Source organism: Eptatretus burgeri, chromosome 6 (genome assembly GCF_056783735.1).
Source record: "Eptatretus burgeri isolate ZD-2024b chromosome 6, Ebu_testis_v1, whole genome shotgun sequence".
Lineage (NCBI taxonomy): Eukaryota > Metazoa > Chordata > Myxini > Myxiniformes > Myxinidae > Eptatretus > Eptatretus burgeri.
The window spans coordinates 66,149,706-66,167,921 of NC_140966.1; the positions used below are offsets into that span (position 1 = coordinate 66,149,706).

The 18,216-nt window shown below is 34.0% G+C and overlaps 2 protein-coding genes across 6 annotated transcripts in view; one reads left to right on the forward strand and one right to left on the reverse strand.

Annotated features, from left to right (window-relative positions):
• The window catches only part of LOC147024977 (uncharacterized), a 196,278-nt gene that overhangs the window by 163,918 nt on the left and 14,144 nt on the right, over positions 1-18,216 (reverse strand). The gene's annotated exons all lie outside the window — the stretch shown is intronic.
• Positions 3,942-6,005, forward strand: LOC147024979 (uncharacterized). The gene is made up of 2 exons (XM_085885474.1): positions 3,942-4,060; positions 4,158-6,005. The coding sequence occupies exons 1-2, from the start codon at positions 4,007-4,009 to the stop codon at positions 5,178-5,180; spliced, it is 1,077 nt and encodes a 358-aa protein (XP_085741600.1). The 5' UTR covers positions 3,942-4,006; the 3' UTR covers positions 5,181-6,005.

Sequence of the window (18,216 nt, forward strand, 5' to 3'; positions counted from 1 at the left end):
TCTCTCAGGTCACACTGAGGTGAACAGAGCTGCCATCCACCAGGAGCGACTCCTTGAGGAATATCTGCCTATGAGAGATTCCGATGAGAATCGTTCTGCAGAGTAACCATTAATGAAAAATATGCGTTTGCCTCATAACGTCACCAAATGACATCATAATCTCTCAAGCTTGACATATCTAGAAAGCACTCATCGAGGTGTTCAATTTGAGGTATTACACGATATGGTACCTAAGATTTCAAAATTTGACCTTGGGGTCAAAACTTTCGACCTCGAGCGCTAACCATGAAGGTCAAGGCCGATCGCCACCAAAAATTAATCAGCTGAGCACCAGACCATGAACTATATAATATTCCCATGAAGTTTGAAGACACTCCGATCAAAATTACTCAACAAATAAGGGTTTCGTCGACTCCCCTGATTTGCGACAAAGTGACCTTGACCTTTGATCTAGAAAATTTTATGTGCTGAAAGGGACCTCTATATGACTCTGATATGCGAAGTTACAAAAATTTTCCAATGATAACTGTGCTCTGCAGTGATCGATACGTGATTACAGACAAACAAAAAAACAAAAAAAAACAACAAAAAAAACAAACAAACAAACAAAATAAAAAAACATACAAGCTGACTAACATATCGCAAAAACTTCGTTTTGGCAAGATAATAAACTGCATTTACCTTAGTGAAGAGTGCTCATGGTGCATGTGGAAGCTGAAGAGGAGGAAGGAGGGAGAGGGTTTATTGCTTGGAAGGTGAGTCACCTTCCATAATAACATCAGGCAACTGTGCTTCTGGTGCTTCCTCTCTTTGTCTCTTCATTCCCCTAACATTAAGACCACTTGTAGAGGGCTGGGGCTCACTGGGCTCGCTTGCTTTAGAGAACCACCTTTCTAAAGTTGTCTGGTGTTGGAGACTTTTCTTTTTTTCTGAAGTGGTCAATCACATTGTCATTGAACAAATTTCTGCTCCTGTTGACCACTGCCCTGTTGGGGTGCCACTTTTCAACAATGGCCTGTGTTTTAGACCACAGGGAGCACAGTTCCTTAATTTCAGCACTGGAAATGTTCCCAATCGCTCCCTCTTCCTCCTCTGAAGACATTTCGTTGTCCAATTCTTCTTGTTGCATCTTGTGGAGGTGCTGAAGTTCTTCTGTGGTGAGTTCATTTTTGTGATCCTCCACTAACTCCTCCACATCCTCTTCACTCACCTCCAAGCCCATGGACTTGCCCAGAGACACAATGACAGGCACAACAGGCGGTTCTTTGAAGCCTTCAAAGTCTCTGGCTGCAACACATTCAGGCCAGAGTTTCTTCCAAGTAGAGTTCATTGTCCTCAGAGACACTTCCCTCCATGCTTTGTCTCTGATTCTTAAGCAATGGAGGATATTATAATGATCCTTCCAAAACTCTCTGAGGGTCAGTTCGGTCTCGTTTGTCACCTCAAAGCATCTCTGGAACATAGCCTTGGTGTACAGTTTCTTGAAATTTGAGATGACTTGCTGGTCCATGGGCTGGATGAGAGGAGTGGTATTGGGGGGCAAGAACTTCACCTTGATGAAGCTATATTCGCCCACCAAATCTTCCAAGCCTGGGGGATGAGCAGGAGCGTTGTTCATCACAAGAAGAGCCTTCATGGGTTGATTTTTTTCCTCAAGATAAGCCTTCACAGAAGGGGCAAACTCCTCATGAATCCACTCGGTGAAGAACTGCCTGGTGGCCCATGCCTTCATGTTTGCCCTCCACTTAACATTAAGCTTGCTCTTCATAACATTGTTCTTTTTGAACACACGTGGATTCTCTGAGTGGTACACAAGCAAAGGCTTTATCTTGCAGTCTCCACTAGCATTACCACACAATAACAGAGTAAGCCTGTCTTTCATTGGCTTATGGAATGGTAAAGACTTTTCTTCCTCAATAATATAGGTCCTGCTTGGCATCTTTTTCCAGAAGAGGCCTGTTTCATCACAATTGAACACCTGTTGTGCCACATACCCCTCAGTGTTCACAAACTTTGCTGCTGCATCCACATTCTAACTAGCAGCCTCTTCATGCATAACAACACTGTGGATCCCAGTTCTTTTCTTAAAGTTTTTGAACCAACCCCTACTAGCCTTAAACTCTTCACGATCAGCACGACTTCCAGGCAGGCCTTTTATAATGTCAGCATGCAGGCGCTTGGCTTTCTCACAAATTATGACCTCAGGGATGGGATCACTAACCAACTGTTTTTCGTTTATCCACACTAAGAGGAGTTTTTCCATCTCCTCCATAAACTTAGATCTCTTAGAGGTCAGTCGTAACGCCTTTCGCCACATAAGCTGCTTTTATCGCTTCTATATTTTTCAGAATCGTACACACGGTCGATTTCGGCAGCTCGAACATGGCAGCAAAATCAGACATACGCATACCGGTCTCATGCTTAGCGATAAGTTCCTTCTTCAACTCAATTGTCGTTCTCACGGACTTCCTCTTTCTCCTATTTGCTTCACTGAAATTCTTGGGTGCCATAGTGAATGCACAAGGGTGATAATTGGAAAAAAACAAGCAAAAAAAAAAAACACCACAAATCAAGGTGAAAACACGAGGTAAAGTAGCGATCGACACACGAGAGATGCTTTCACGAGTACTTCCACCGACGAACTGAATGAACAAAGCGCGAAGATGCGGGTCGAACAAGCGGGGGAGACGCACGTGAACAAACATGAACGCTATGTTGTGTTTGGTTTTTGAAAATGTGTTCGGTTTTTTTAGGGCAAAATGTTCTCGAAAAAATTGTTCGGATTCCAATTTGTTCAAACAATGGGGCGTTCGGATTCTGGGGGAACCACGGTATATATACACACACACACACACACACACACACACACACACACACACACACACACACACACACACACACACACACACAAGTAGGGTAAGAATACTGATTCTGGCTCACTTTTCCCCATGTAAATGAATGGGGGATTTTCAGCGATTTATATTTTTTTTCCCTAAAAATAAATCCCCTTTTTATCCCAAGGTATATTTATTTGTCTCCCCTTTTAACCTGGAGGTTGAACCTCATTGAATTGAACACCTGGGGGTTGAACAGCTCACTCATTGAACCTATAAAGATTTGTTCATTCTCAAATTCCTTCAATAGTTTAATTTTCTTTGCACAATAATCCCCATCTAAAATATTGACAAACAAAACATTTGAATCTTTATATTTTTTAAGATACCCCATTTGTGCCATTAAGAAATGATAAACTTCTCTTAATGCTCTCATCTGACCACCTCCTGAGCCACAGGTTATTTTTTGTTAAGCCCCGCCCACTTTTCTTTAAGCCCCGCCCACATTTGCTAAGCTCCGCCCACTTTTCATGAGGTATTTTTTCTAAGCCACGCCCACTTTTCCTAAGCCCCGCCCACTTTTGCTAAGCTCCGCCCACTTTTCATAAGGTATTTTTTCTAAGCCACGCCCACTTTTCCAAAGCTCCGCCTACTTTTGCTAAGCCCCGCCCACTCTTACATCATTTCCAGTTCATCTCTGACTCACAAAGAAATCACTAGAAAATTACAGGATGTTATGGTTTTGAAAAATTTCCCAATGAAGGCTTGCCTAGGCTTGCCCAGGGAATTTCCAAAGGAAACCACACCCACCAGTCTTTCTCTATAAAAGCTTCAAACCCAGGCTCCATTTTAAACATTTGTTCTTGCTGGCAATGGTGTTCTGTGTGCTTGTCTCAAACTCTCTGTCTTCTATGGAACTAAACCTTCAAGTTGATGAACTGGATTCAAACCTCTTATCTATTGAGGTAAGATTTTTTATTTTCCTATTTTCAAACTTTGATTGAAGCATACTCATTTAATAATTAAATAACTTAATTAATACATTATTATTTTCTCTCACAGGAAATTGTATCTGAAAATACTGCTTTTGCTACAACTTGGGGGAAATTGTTGGCTTGGTTGAAGACCTTGAGTGGGATGACTTTGGTGTTCCTTGGAACTCTCTGTCTTCTATGGAACTAAACCTTCAAGTTGATGAACTGGATTCAAACCTCTTATCTATTGAGGTAAGATTTTTTATTTTCCTATTTTCAAACTTTGATTGAAGCATACTCATTTAATAATTAAATAACTTAATTAATACATTATTATTTTCTCTCACAGGAAATTGTGTCTGAAATACGAAATGAAAATACTGCTTTTGCTACAACTTGGGGCGAAATTGTTGGCTTGGTTGAAGACCTTATGAGCGACCAAGACCCACAGAACGAGTTCGTCCTTGATGACCCAACCAAAGAGTTATACCTTGGAGACCAGCAAAATCCTGAAAAAGAGTTTTACAGCAATAGTACTCATTGTGAGTTATCAAGACAATACCCACTGAACAAGTTATACCTTGATGAGCCAGAATACAAGTTTTACCTTGGAGACTCACAAATTTTGAAAAAATCAGTAAATGAGTTCTGCCTTGATGGTTTAAATAACTACCTTGGAGACTCAGGAAAAGGGTTCTGCCAAGATGGTTCTAAATATGGGGCCTACCTTGGAGACTCACAAATTTTGAAAAAATCAGTAAATGAGTTCTGCCTTGATGGTTTAAATAACTACCTTGGAGACTCAGGAAAAGGGTTCTGCCAAGATGGTTCTAAATATGGGGCCTACCTTGGAGACTCACAAATTTTGAAAAAATCAGTAAATGAGTTCTGCCTTGATGGTTTAAATAACTACCTTGGAGACTCACAAATTTTGAAAAAATCAGTAAATGAGTTCTGCCTTGATGGTTTAAATAACTACCTTGGAGACTCAGGAAAAGGGTTCTGCCAAGATGGTTCTAAATATGGGGCCTACCTTGGAGACTCACAAATTTTGAAAAAATCAGTAAATGAGTTCTGCCTTGATGGTTTAAATAACTACCTTGGAGACTCAGGAAAAGGGTTCTGCCAAGATGGTTCTAAATATGGGGCCTACCTTGGAGACTCACAAATTTTGAAAAAATCAGTAAATGAGTTCTGCCTTGATGGTTTAAATAACTACCTTGGAGACTCACAAATTTTGAAAAAATCAGTAAATGAGTTCTGCCTTGATGGTTTAAATAACTACCTTGGAGACTCAGGAAAAGGGTTCTGCCAAGATGGTTCTAAATATGGGGCCTACCTTGGAGACTCACAAATTTTGAAAAATCAGTAAATGAGTTCTGCCTTGATGGTTTAAATAACTACCTTGGAGACTCAGGAAAAGGGTTCTGCCAAGATGGTTCTAAATATGGGGCCTACCTTGGAGACTCACAAATTTTGAAAAAATCAGTAAATGAGTTATCCTTAAGAGACTTTGTAAGTTGGTTTTACTTTGAATACTTGAAATGTGGGTTCTGGATTGATAACTCACAATGTGATACATATCTTGGAAACTCAACGGGAATGTGGTTATACCTTGAAGACTTGGAAAGTTGGGTTTATGTTGGACACTTGAAACTTTTTTGGGGGCTTTTATTTATTTATTTATTTATTTATTATTATTATTATTTTATTTATTTATATTTTGGAGACTTTTGGAGTTGCTATCACTCTTTGGGATCTAAACCTATCGATGTAGTTCTTTGTCGGATGGTGCTTGATGGGAGCAAGATCAAGAAAGTTCTGGGAAGAAAGTGCAGGCTTACTCCCCCTTTCTACGTCATCAAACCTGAAAGCCTTAAAAGACAGAATTGGAAGAAGAAAAAAAAAACGTAAAAATATATATATATAGGTGGAAATCTCATTTTGAAAAAGACATTGTGTTGGGCGAGGATTGAGTTGGGGTTGAGATTTTGAATGTGAGGGTTGGTGTTGAGATTTTGAATGTGAGGGTTGGGACACACACACATACACATCAACAAACAAAAGTTAAGCCTTGACTATTCAGTTGAGGATTCTGTGTTTGGGGTTCACAGATCTAAGAACGTCCCCCTTGACACACATTATATACTGTTATACACCTCGGACTTGGCCCTCGAGTGTCCACAACGGTGTATAGTAGGAGGGAGTGAAGCGCCAACCTATTGCTCCCATTACACACACACACACAAACAAAAGTTAAGCCTTGACTATTCAGTTGAGGATTCTGTGTTTGGGGTTCACAGATCTAAGAACGTCCCCCTTGACACACATTATATACTTGTCCCTCTAGTGTCCACAAAGGTGTATTATCTGCTTAGTTTTGTCTTTTGTAATTCCTGTGAATAAAATGAACCTAAAATCTCTTCCCTTCCAAATCATATATTTTATAAGTCCAAGGAACTGTATCTATTACATCAACAATTTTAAAAAGTTCTTTCGTCCATCGTTCAGTAAAACCCTTTTCAAAATGAGATTTCCACCTATATATTCTTACGATATCACCAACTTTGAACTTAGGTTTTCTGACATTAATCTCTTTTTCATATTTTAATTTTGTAAATGTTTCTGATGGCTTCATATTCGTTGATGTGTGAATCGTGTCATTATACTTATCCACAATATCCTGAATAAAAGATGACCATTGTTGTGAACCGAGTTGTGTGAATTTTTTATATAGTCTCTCTTTTAAGGTACGATTAAAACGTTCAACAACAACTGCCTTCCCTTCATTAAAGGTACTGTATAATGTAATACTGTTATTTTTTAGAAAATTCATAAATGTCTTGTTATAAAACTCTCTACCCTCATCAGTCCACAATTTCTTAGGTTTTCTCTTACTTTTATTAAATATCTGTTGAAAAGCTAACATAAGAGTATTACCTGTTTTGTTTTTTAAAGGGACAACCCACGCATATCTACTCCTCAAATCAATAACGGTTAAAGCATACTTGTACCCCTTATCATTATTGAGTTCAATCAAATCAGCAGACCAGATATAATCAACTTCCTTGGAATAAACTTTCCTTCTCTGAAACTTTGTGAATATTGGTTTATGTAATTCATCAGCTAATTGCTCTTCAGTCTTAATGGCATCATTAGAGCCTATAAGTTTTTTGAATTTCCAAGTCCAAGTTTCAATTTAGCACTAATCATCTTCTTCACGATGAACCTATCAACTTTTTCTCTCAAGGTTGGATTTTGTATCAGAGACAAATTATACAACATTTCTCTATCGGCTTCATGCTTTTCTTCCAACGTTGTGGTATTCCCATAATCAATATCGTGTCTCATGCACACTTCATCAACTCTATTGATTGGTTTACTCCAGGATTTAGGATTGTCTGCCTCATCTAATCTTTTATCTAAGTTTGTGCCTGGACCACAGAAAGAATAACCTGGAAGATGTAATTCGCCTGGTATTCCAGTAGTTGTAAATTTACTTCCTGATAAAAACTTTTGTATATCTCCTCCGAGTTTGTGTTTGGAGATAAATTGATTTTTTTTTGAACCACACACCGAACATATACCTTTTTGTATAACCCTGTTATTTTTACTTTTAATATATGAAATATTTTTAGTATTAGTTTTCTTTTTACATTTGAGACAATAACTCATTTATTTATGAGAAAAATTCCTGCAGAGTGCAAAAACCTTTTTAGTTTCCAACATGCACATTTGAATCTTAATTTTTAAAACATAAAGAATCCTTAGAAATGCCTTCACTCTCTCCTCCATTTATTTAAGAAAAAACTTGAATTAAAATCCATATCTTGTCGATGCTAATAGTCTTGTCGAAAGTATTGCAAATAGACTTGTCAATTCTTTGTTTTCCTCCTCGGTGGGTTGAGTTATTTTCTGTAATACCACCAATCTTTTTTGAATCTCACTGGTTTCCATATTTTGATATTTATTCATTCTCTCTCTTTCCTCCCTCTCTCTCTTCTCTCTTTCCTCCCTCTCTCTCTTCTCTCTTTCCTCCCTCTCTCTCTTCTCTCTTTCCTCCCTCTCTCTCTTCTCTCTTTCCTCCCTCTCTCTATTCTCTCTTTCCTCCTTCTCTCTCTTCTCCTTTTCCTCCTTCTCTCTCTTCTCCTTTTCCTCCTTCTCTTTCTCTTTCTTCTCCCTCTCTCTCTTCTCTCTTTCCTCCTTCTCTCTCTCTTCCCTCTCTTCTTCAACTCCTTCCTCATCCCTTACTATACTTGAATCGTTTACACCCCATAGAATATTATACATATATTCATCAGGATTTCTTGTTATTCCTGTATCCAAAATAATTTTTTTTACAACAGGATACCAATAAAATTTCTTTTGAATTTCTAAAAGAGCCTTACCTTTTCTTAACCTTATAATTTTTTCATTATTTAACATTCTAATTAAATCTAAAGTTGTCGGTTTATCAACATCAGCGTAATGCCAATCTTTTATTGAAAATACCTCATTCTTATGTTGTAGAACATATTTATTAAAATACCGAATACCCTTTTCTTGAAGGTATGCTTGAACACAGAAATGATAATTTTCTTGAAGCCTTCTTGATGTCATTTATGTATTAGAAATATATGTTAGAATAATATTATGGCACGAAACACCTCCCCATCTTCCCATAGTTAAATCATTTTGTATTTCCTTACTTATTATATATAATCCTGTTTTTTCTGTTTTCATGAGATAAACAAGGGCAAAACCATTATTATATTTACCCTTATTAAATTCTTTTATTTGTTGTTTACTAATCGTGGCTCCACAAAACTCATTCTCGATACCAAGTGGATAATATTCTTCCTTACGAGACTGATTTAATTGTTCCAGGTCTTCGAGGTTAATTTTAAATGACCAATTATACCCTAAATCATTCATATCATACCCCCATTGTTCTATTCTCATACAAACGATACGCCCTTCTTTATAAAAATTTATTTTAATTCGAACTGTGAATTCTGTATGACCTGGAGATAATATCAACACTTCTGTATCTTTAGAATACACAGCCGTTTTATTTAAGTATATATATTGTGATAAATCGCTTAATCTCACCAAGTCATTTGCGTCAGTCGGGCTTGGATAATTTTTTTAATTTATAAGCATTTTTCATGTTAATATTTTTGTTTATATTATATTTATGTCGTTCAGCCTGTGCCTTTGTGTAATAATTTGATAAATCAATATCCAGTTCTTGAGATACACCAAAGATAGAACCATCTTTACCAACATAAGTCATTTATATTAGATTAAAAATAATATCATAAAATTTTTTATTTTTGTTGAGTTGAAATAACACATATAGACATAATTGACCACAACACTTGGAATTTAATTCTTGGACTTGAAATGTTTGATAAACACCATTCTGTAAGAATTTTATGACTTCAACAGGTGGTGGAAGACCAAAACTATCAAAATAATATTTGTCTTGACTATTAAAAATACAAACCCAATGAGAACCGTTCCCATCATTATCTTCTAAGTTCATAATAATATTCTTTGTATGTTTCGACACATTTGTTAATTCATCTCTCATACAAATAACCACATTATGAATTTTTAATTTCTTACAATATTTGGCAAGTTGTAAATTTGATGTTGTATTCTTTCCAAATTCTTTCAACCACTCATCAATGCTCATTTATTTATTAGAAAGATATAATCCATTACCTCTTTTCGTTAATTTTACACCTGCTTGTGCTATAGAAGAAAGCATATCTCCAACTAACAATCTCGCTTTATCAGGCAGACCTTCAAGTTTTTCAGCAAAATCTACAATTACACCACTTCCACTAATTTGTTTCTCCAACTCTTTGTTATGTCTTTCCAATTCTTTTTGAGCCTGGAGTTGAGCCTTCCTTTCGTTGGCAGTTTTGACCGCTGTTGAAATACCACCCGTCAATGCTCCAACCGCACTTAAACCAGCAAATAAAGGAATTAGAAATGGGAGAAATCCTCCACTCGTCTCTCTTATTGAATATTTTTTCAACATTGGTTTTGTCATTTTAATTTTAAGTGAGCCAGTGTCATTCAAGATTTTAACCTGTTCTCTTGTGAGCAAAACATCAATTCTTACTGCTCCTTTTCTCTGAATTGTATTAACGTTAATCGTACAAGGCTTTTGATTTTGAACACAAGATGATAGTTTATGAAGATTGATTTGATTAACATATACCCCAGTTGGTACTTTGCCACTCATTTATTTAACAAAAAATTATGTGAGACTAATCATCACACCATTATCTGTATTAATCTGCAATTCTGTTTCTTCCAAAAGCAAACAATATGTATCAACTTCTTCACTCTCTCCTCTTTCAATGTATAGGGAAGTATCCACTCGATTAGACTTTATAGTTTCTTTTTGAGCGCTCAGGTCAAACGTATAGATTGTATACAAACTTTTAAATGCTGTCATATCCAAAATAGGTTCTTTATTTCCATTACTTTCACACACCTTTTGGTAAGACTTGTATGCTTCAGCAAAATCATTTTTTCCCAATTAATTTCCAATCTATCTCGTGGATAAAATGTTCCATCTAGAGAAACGCGAAGTTGTTTCACCTTAGCATTATCACTCAATGCATTATTCTTATCAGTCGCAGTATCACCATCTGGCTTTTTAAAAATCATCCACAGATATCGTGGCTTTCCTTCCAGAACACCCAAATTCCACGTGTAAGTAGTTTGATTGAGTTTAACGTGTTGACATCTTCTTTTGAGGTATGATACACTGAGTGGTTTTTTGAGTTAAGTCTTCGATTCAACATCTCTTCTGTTTTAAGATTAGGAGTATATTCACTGATATACCAACTCATCTCCTCAATTACAAATTTATTCTGATCACTAAAAGCATTACCAACACCAAAAAGCAATCTATTTTCATTATCATTCCTTTGTAGTTGAAATCTAATTTTAAGACCATACAGAACTTTATCATAATCACAAAATCCAAATATACCTTTAAGAGGAACTGCCACAGTAAAACTATTTTCTGCTTTTGTATCATCATTATACATTCCTTTCCTTTGAATATATCCAGGGTCTGTGTTTGTTCCCGTTGACATATCAGGAATAAAACCTTCGACAGACCCCTTTCCCATTCTATCACTGAATGTATAGAGTGTAAATTTCATCATTTCAGATACAGCAGAGACATAATCAACCGCTTCAACTTCTTGTGTTCCAATATACAATCGCACACTATCAAACATTTTCCAGAAGAAATCATTTACAAGTGTAGCGTTTGTGTTATTCCCAGCCTTAGTGAATTTAAATTTACACAACAAGAAACTTTCGGAGAGATTCAAATAGGTTTGTTGATTATTTATTTCAAAACTTTTTGTACCATTTGTATTCCAGTCTGTTCCAGTTATTGCATTTACCTTGAAGTAATCTTCTTTTTAGTGGAGTTTGAGATAATAATAGTATCATCCAAATCATAGATACTATCAATTGCTTCCATACTTGTATTTATTTAGGAAAAAAGATGTTAAAACTTTTGAAACCCTGATCCAAGTATTTGAATTATTTTCTGTCGTTCTTGGGGGACAACTGAGTTTTACCTTTCTTAATTTCTTTTATTGCTTGTAATTTATGAGATTCTTTCTGAGCATCTTTTATACTCTTTACAGCACCTGCTACATTTCCCACAGCAGAAGCAGTTGAACCAATTAGGTCTTTATGTTTAAGAATAGTTGAACCAATACCCATGAGAGTATCAATTATCCCATCTCCTCTAAATTGATGTCCAACACCCCTTTGTCTCTTAGGTTTATAGTATCCTCTACCAAGATACATACCTTCACCCTTGTAGTACGGGGAAAGGAACATCCCATCCCCTGTAATTATTTTATATTTTCCCAACTCGTGCTTCCTCACAATAACCATCGTATTTATTTATTGAAAAACTTCACGTAGGTGAATTCTGATGGATATAACTTCTCCATTAAAAGAAATCACCACGATTATCTTGGTCGGTTATCCTAAAATTTACTCTGTGTATGGTTTTTCCTGACACAGGTAGATAAACCAAATTTTTAGGCTCCATATTGAATTTATAACCAATTGGGGTTGAGTATGCGCTGAATGAAAATATTGTATTTGTTTTTAATCCATCATTATAAGCACCATCAATCAAATCACAGTGAATTAACACCGAATTTATTCCTGAGGATATTTGAATGACATTATCACTGTAAAACGTCCCATTAGTTTCAATCTTTTTGAGGAGAAACCTAATAACTCTCTAAATGAATTATCAATTGTGAAATCAACCTTGTAGTTATTTTTAACTTTAATCGTTGATTTTGAAGTATGTTTTTGAATGTTTATAACAATATTTTTTGGTTCATCACCCTGTTCTTTCATAACACCAGCAATTTCGGAAGATATTTGAGAAATCTCGTATGCTCCGGGTGAGACTGTTATCGTTTTGTATCCACTTCCCGGATTATAACTAAACTTGTCATTTTTCTCGGTTATATTAAATAAGGTATTATAAGTCTCCATGGACAATAAAGATGCCTCATATTCTTTTGTTGTGTCAAGTTGTAGTGGGTATGGGAATGAAGATGTGTGGTCGCTTGTTGTGAAATTAAAACTCAGGATTGTGCTTCTCATCTTATTTAATATGAGATAAAATGTCTTTATATTGAGATTTATTAATTATTTTCATGTTCATCAACTGGTCTAAAATGGCTGATGCTTCATTAAAACAATTGTTATTTCCAGCCTTCTTACTGCCGAACAACAATAACAGTCTATTAACTAATTGCGATGGGTCATTTGGAAGAAAACTAATACCTGAACCAAGGATACTTAAAGCCTGAATAATGTGTTTCTCCTTCTCATTCTTCCTACTTTTACCAGAAAGAATAACCTTATAATTTAGAGTGTTCAGCAAATCAATATATACTCTATCATCATTATTTTCCATATCCAATGGTTTATCAATATACTTTGATTCATCCCTCACAGTTGAACCTTGTCTTCCATCTTTTGTGAGAAGAAACATTAATCTCGGAGTTAGTTTAACAGGGGGTTGAGCAGAACTTAAGAACCTTAATTCATCATTAAATATCAATACCTTTTCTTGAACAAGATGAAATATTGCTGGTTGTTCTGTTGGAATGAGTCCTGCTTTGGTTTTTGAATCCGCTGAATATTCATTGTTTTGAACAGCATTCACAATATAATCAGGGGTTGATTAATCTCTTCCAGTTGTTGAAATAAACCTTCATCATCATATTCTAATTCTCCTAAATGCTCTAATTCTTCCTCCGTCATTTGACTGAAATCTTTTAACATTTGAAGCTTTCTAGGAGTATATTCTACTGTGGGAACTGTGGAAACATCTTTCATTTTTTCTTGGGAAGTTTTTAAAAGTGGTTTAAAAAATTTCTCTTGTTTTTTTCAAATGCTTCTTCGCCCGTTAGTTTCTGTCTGCGTTTCTTCTTTATGTCTTCCTGTTGTTTTACAACTTTTGAAACCAACTCTTGATGTTCCTTAAATCTTCTTGCTCTTTCTTTTGTATCCATTTATTTATTGTAAAATATCATTTAATGAATTGTAAAGATCAACAGGGAAATTTTCCTTTTCTTCATCATTCAAGTAGATGTGTTCAAATAAATCCTTTTCTTTAAATATTTCATCAAATTCTTTATTAACATTAATGCGAGTTGTAATTTCTTCTTCACTAATCCTTGCATCTCTGCTTTTCATACGTTTGTGTTGAGTTTCTTCATCAACATCAAAACCGAATGATAAAATCTTCACTCCGCTCAGATATTTAATAATTTGTCTCGTTCCTTCTGGATTAGTTTCTAATATCCCAACACCACCAGATTTTAGTTTCTTTAACTCACTCTTACAATGTGAATATTTTGTTGTACCAAGAGAAACCTCCTCAAATATTTGTCCTTCATTCCTCAATCGCATATGTTCCTCCACTGAAATATAGTGATAATCTTCACCTTTTACTTCTCCAGGTCTTATTGCTCTAGTTGTTGTTGATACAATGCGTATCACGGGGTGTTTTTCAAGTAAATTTACAATATTCTCATTTGTACTACACAAGAACCTTGATTTATGAAAGTTTTTTCCAGAAGCAGATTTACCCACAAGATTTATAATAATAGTTGTCATTTATATATGTAATTGTTTATAAAACAAAAAATATATCCCTTAATATCTCATCTTGTTTCACAACAATATATTTATATTTTTCAGTCGTGTGCTTCATATAATCCTCAAATTTCTTTTTACTACATAATGTAGAACAATTATCTCTCCAAAAATTATTGATATCTATTGAATTTAACTTGAATAAAATAAAAGTATTAGCATTGTTTCTGATGGAACGACGAGGAAGTTGAAAGTACGATTGACTAAGATAAATACAATTACAAGAAGAATGTCTCCCTCTTGTGTAGTAGCTGTCCATTACCGTTTGGTTTCTCTCATTAACACAATCATCAAAGATAACGAGGTTCTTTTTTGATTTATCCAAATCTTGGGGAGACGGTATATCATCCGTATTATCACTAAGAATACAAGTTATAAGATTTGATTTCTTTTTACATCTCTGTGTATCACAAAATAGTTGAATTATATCTTCAATGTTATAATCATTTAGGTTTTTTTGACGTTTAAATAAACCTATTATATCTTCTTTTGAAGACCAGCATTAAAACCTTGTGAGAGTAGTTGATACTCTGGTTGAAAACTTCGACTTTGTGAAAATTATTAAATTATCATAATCTAAAAAGTTGGGAGTGAGGAGCATTTTTAAAAGTAAGCAGGTTTTTCCACATCCACTTGAACCAACTATGAGACATCTTAATGAATTTGGGAGATTTTTATGGTTGTTAAATTTTATCTTATTTTCCCAAATAGGTAAAAAATCATTCATTTATATATTTGAAAAACAGGTTATTTAATTTATTATTGGCTTTTTAGAAACTCTATATTTTATCCTAAGTTCAGGTTTAATTTCAAGATAATCCATTATTTTATTTATACAATATCTTGTGTTGATATTTCCCTGAAAATTACATCCATGAATAATATACAACAACAATCCTTTGAACATTTCTCTTATACGTTCAGTTTCTTCCCTTGTAAGGAAAGGTGTGTTATCATCCTCATACTTTACATTCATTTCTCTAATCAATCTTGTAAAGTAATTCATTTTTGGTGTAAATCTAAAAGAATTATTTTCCTTTTTATATTTTTTATTATCATTAATTAGAAGATAATCACAGAATATACATTGTTTATAGGCTTTTGACTCTGTGTTTAATCCCTGTCTTTCACACGCAGGACAATTCTCAAATTTGTCATATGGAGAATCAGGAAAGTCTAGCATATTTATAAAGTAAAACTTTACTTAAACTGAAATTCATCTATACTTTCAGTTGTATATTACCATCGATATCGATATACTTTTTTTCATTATCAGATTCAACGACAACATTTTTTATATTAAAGGTAATTTTAAAATTATCGTTAACTACTATTGAACGAAATGTCATTTCACCTGATATATTAACATCCTTTATTTCATCAAGATTTACATCTTTAGGGTTGTTGAAAAAAATACAAATTTCTCCTTGCATATTACAGATGGTCTTATCTTTTCTTTCTAAAGCTTCATCCATAAGGTTTTTGTTCTTTGATACTTTTTCTTGTTTCATTGCTTTTTCTAGTTTTGAATATATTACTAGAAGGAGAGGAGAAACTTTTGTTAGAGATACTTTAATTGATGTTCTACCAGGTATACTAAAAGCCCTTCCACTGAAGGAAATTGAAGAACTCATATTATTTACCATAATAGTTTTTATCCAATAGTTGTTATATTTATCTTTGTTCAATTTTACATCCTTGACATATTTCTCAGTATCTTTAACAGATGAAGAGATTGATTGAAACTTGTCTTTTGTGTCTTGAAACATTGTATTTATTAAGTGAAAAAGTTGGAGGATAAAATGTTTTTAAGCACAGATTCACCTATAAATTAAACGAAATTTTCATCAAGAAAATTTTAGTTTAAGCAAAGTTTTATTCTATAAATATGGTGAATACAACGTACTGCGATGTTTGTAATCACGAATATAAACATTATAGAAAACACCTCCGAACCAACAAACACACATTTAATCTATTTCATCAAATATCTCCTCTTGAGTTGGAAAGAAAACATTGTGATATCTGTTCAAAGGATGTTTTGAAGAGTAGTTATAATCAACATCTTCAATCACAAAAACACAAGAAAAATGAGTTTAAAGTAAAGGGAGACTATTATATTAAAAACACTGATGAGGCATTTAAAGGGCATATAAAAATAAGGATTTTTCAATTTGGAGAACCCGGTCCATCATCAATAGCTGAATCAATTGAAATAGTGAAACCCGATGTTGAAAAATTTATTAAAAAGACATTAAAAGAAATAAAAACTTTAAAGTTTTATATGGGAGTGAAAATGAATATGAAAAGACAAGATGAAGAACAAACTCCTTATATGAGAACAGATCTTCATTTTATAACATCATTTCAAGATTTTTTGAATAGTGGGGTTTATGAAGAACTATCAAGACAAGAGGAGGATGTTGATAATACAGTGGTAGGAAGTGGATTCAATATTAAAAAATCATCTTTTTAGATATACACATTCTAAAATCAAACCCTCTTAAAGCTTCTTCTTATATTGAATTACCAAAAGAAATAAAACTAAAGAAGGCAGTTGTTAATATTAAGAACAATGATAATAAATGTTTTCTCTGGTCTGTTCTTGCTCACTTACATCCACCAAAATGTAATTCAGAAAGAGTAAAACAATATATGAAATATGAGAATACCTTGGACATTAAAGATTTTAAATTCCCAATGCCATTAACAGATATTCCTAAATTTGAGAAAAAGAATAATCTTTCTATTAATGTATATGGATTAACGGATACAAACAAAATTCAAATATTAAAAATTTCAAACAACTATAAAAATGAAGAAACACACATTGACCTTTTATATTTTAGTGTTGGAAAGAATTCACATTACACATACATCAATAATTTATCAAGATTAATCTCTTCTCAGGTATTCAGAACAGCAAACAAAATATATCCTTGTAAGCGATGTCTTAATTCATTTCATACAAAAGAACGATTAGAACAACATTCAAAATATTGTAGTAATCATAAATCAGCTGTAATTACAATGCCTAAACCTGGTGAAAAGATTTATTTTGAAGATTATAATAAATCTATCATGCACCCATTTGTGATATACGCTGATTTTGAATGTATCCTTAAAAGATAAATACTGCTTCTCCTAATCCAAAAGAACCATATACAAATAAATATCAAAAACATATTCCTTGTGGTTTTTGTTATTATATCAAATCATCTGTTGGAGAAAAGTATAACAAACTTGAACATTATCGTGGAAAAAATGCTTCACAAGAGTTTGTAAAACGATTAGAAAAGGATTGTATAAGACTCACTAAATTAATGAAAGAAACAAATGAACCGATGAAATTAACCAAAGAAGAAAAATTAGAATTTAGAATGAACAATATCTGTCATATTTGTGAGGGGAAAATTAAGGAGTCTAAAGTTAGAGACCATTGTCATCTTACTGGTAAATATAGAGGTCCCGCTCATTCCTGTTGTAATCTTAATTATAAATTACCTTCTTTTATTCCAGTCTTTCTTCACAACAGCGCCAACTATGATACACATCTATTTATAAATGAACTTTCAAAAACACCAGGGAATATTTCTGCTATAACAAACACAAGTCAAAAGTATATTTCATTTTCAAAAATGATATTCACAAAACCTTTAACTCGTATTAGGTTTTTAGATTCTTACAAGTTTATGGGAACACCACTAGCCTACCTCGCATCAAATCTAAGCTCCACAGACTCTTTTCCAAATCTTAATTCATTCTTTCCAAAAGAGGAAATTCTCACTAAAGAGGAAATTCAGATTAAAGATGAAATTCTGATTAAAGAAGGAATTCTTACGAGAGAGGAAATTCAAACAAGGAATGAAATTCAAAGTAAAGAGAAAATTCTTACAAGTAAGGGAATTTATCCTTATGATTATATGGATTCATTTATGAGATTTAAAGAAACACAACTTCCTTCAAAAGAAAGTTTCTATAATAACCTTTATGAAGAAGAGATAAGTGATAAGGAATATAAACACGCACAAGAAATATGGAAAATATTTAAGATAAAGAACCTTGGAGAATATCACGATTTATATCTAAAAACAGATGTTTTATTGTTAGCTGATGTGTTTGAAGCTTTTAGATCACTCTGTCATAATAAAAATTGTTATGGATTAGATCCTGCCCACTATTTCACA

Coding starts and splice junctions, on each gene's coding strand:
- LOC147024979 (XM_085885474.1), top strand. CDS start 4,007: ATGGAACTAAACCTTCAAGTTGATGAACTGGATTCAAACCTCTTATCT. Junction 4,061..4,157: donor CAAACCTCTTATCTATTGAG/GTAAGATTTTTT, acceptor TTTCTCTCACAG/GAAATTGTGTCTGAAATACG.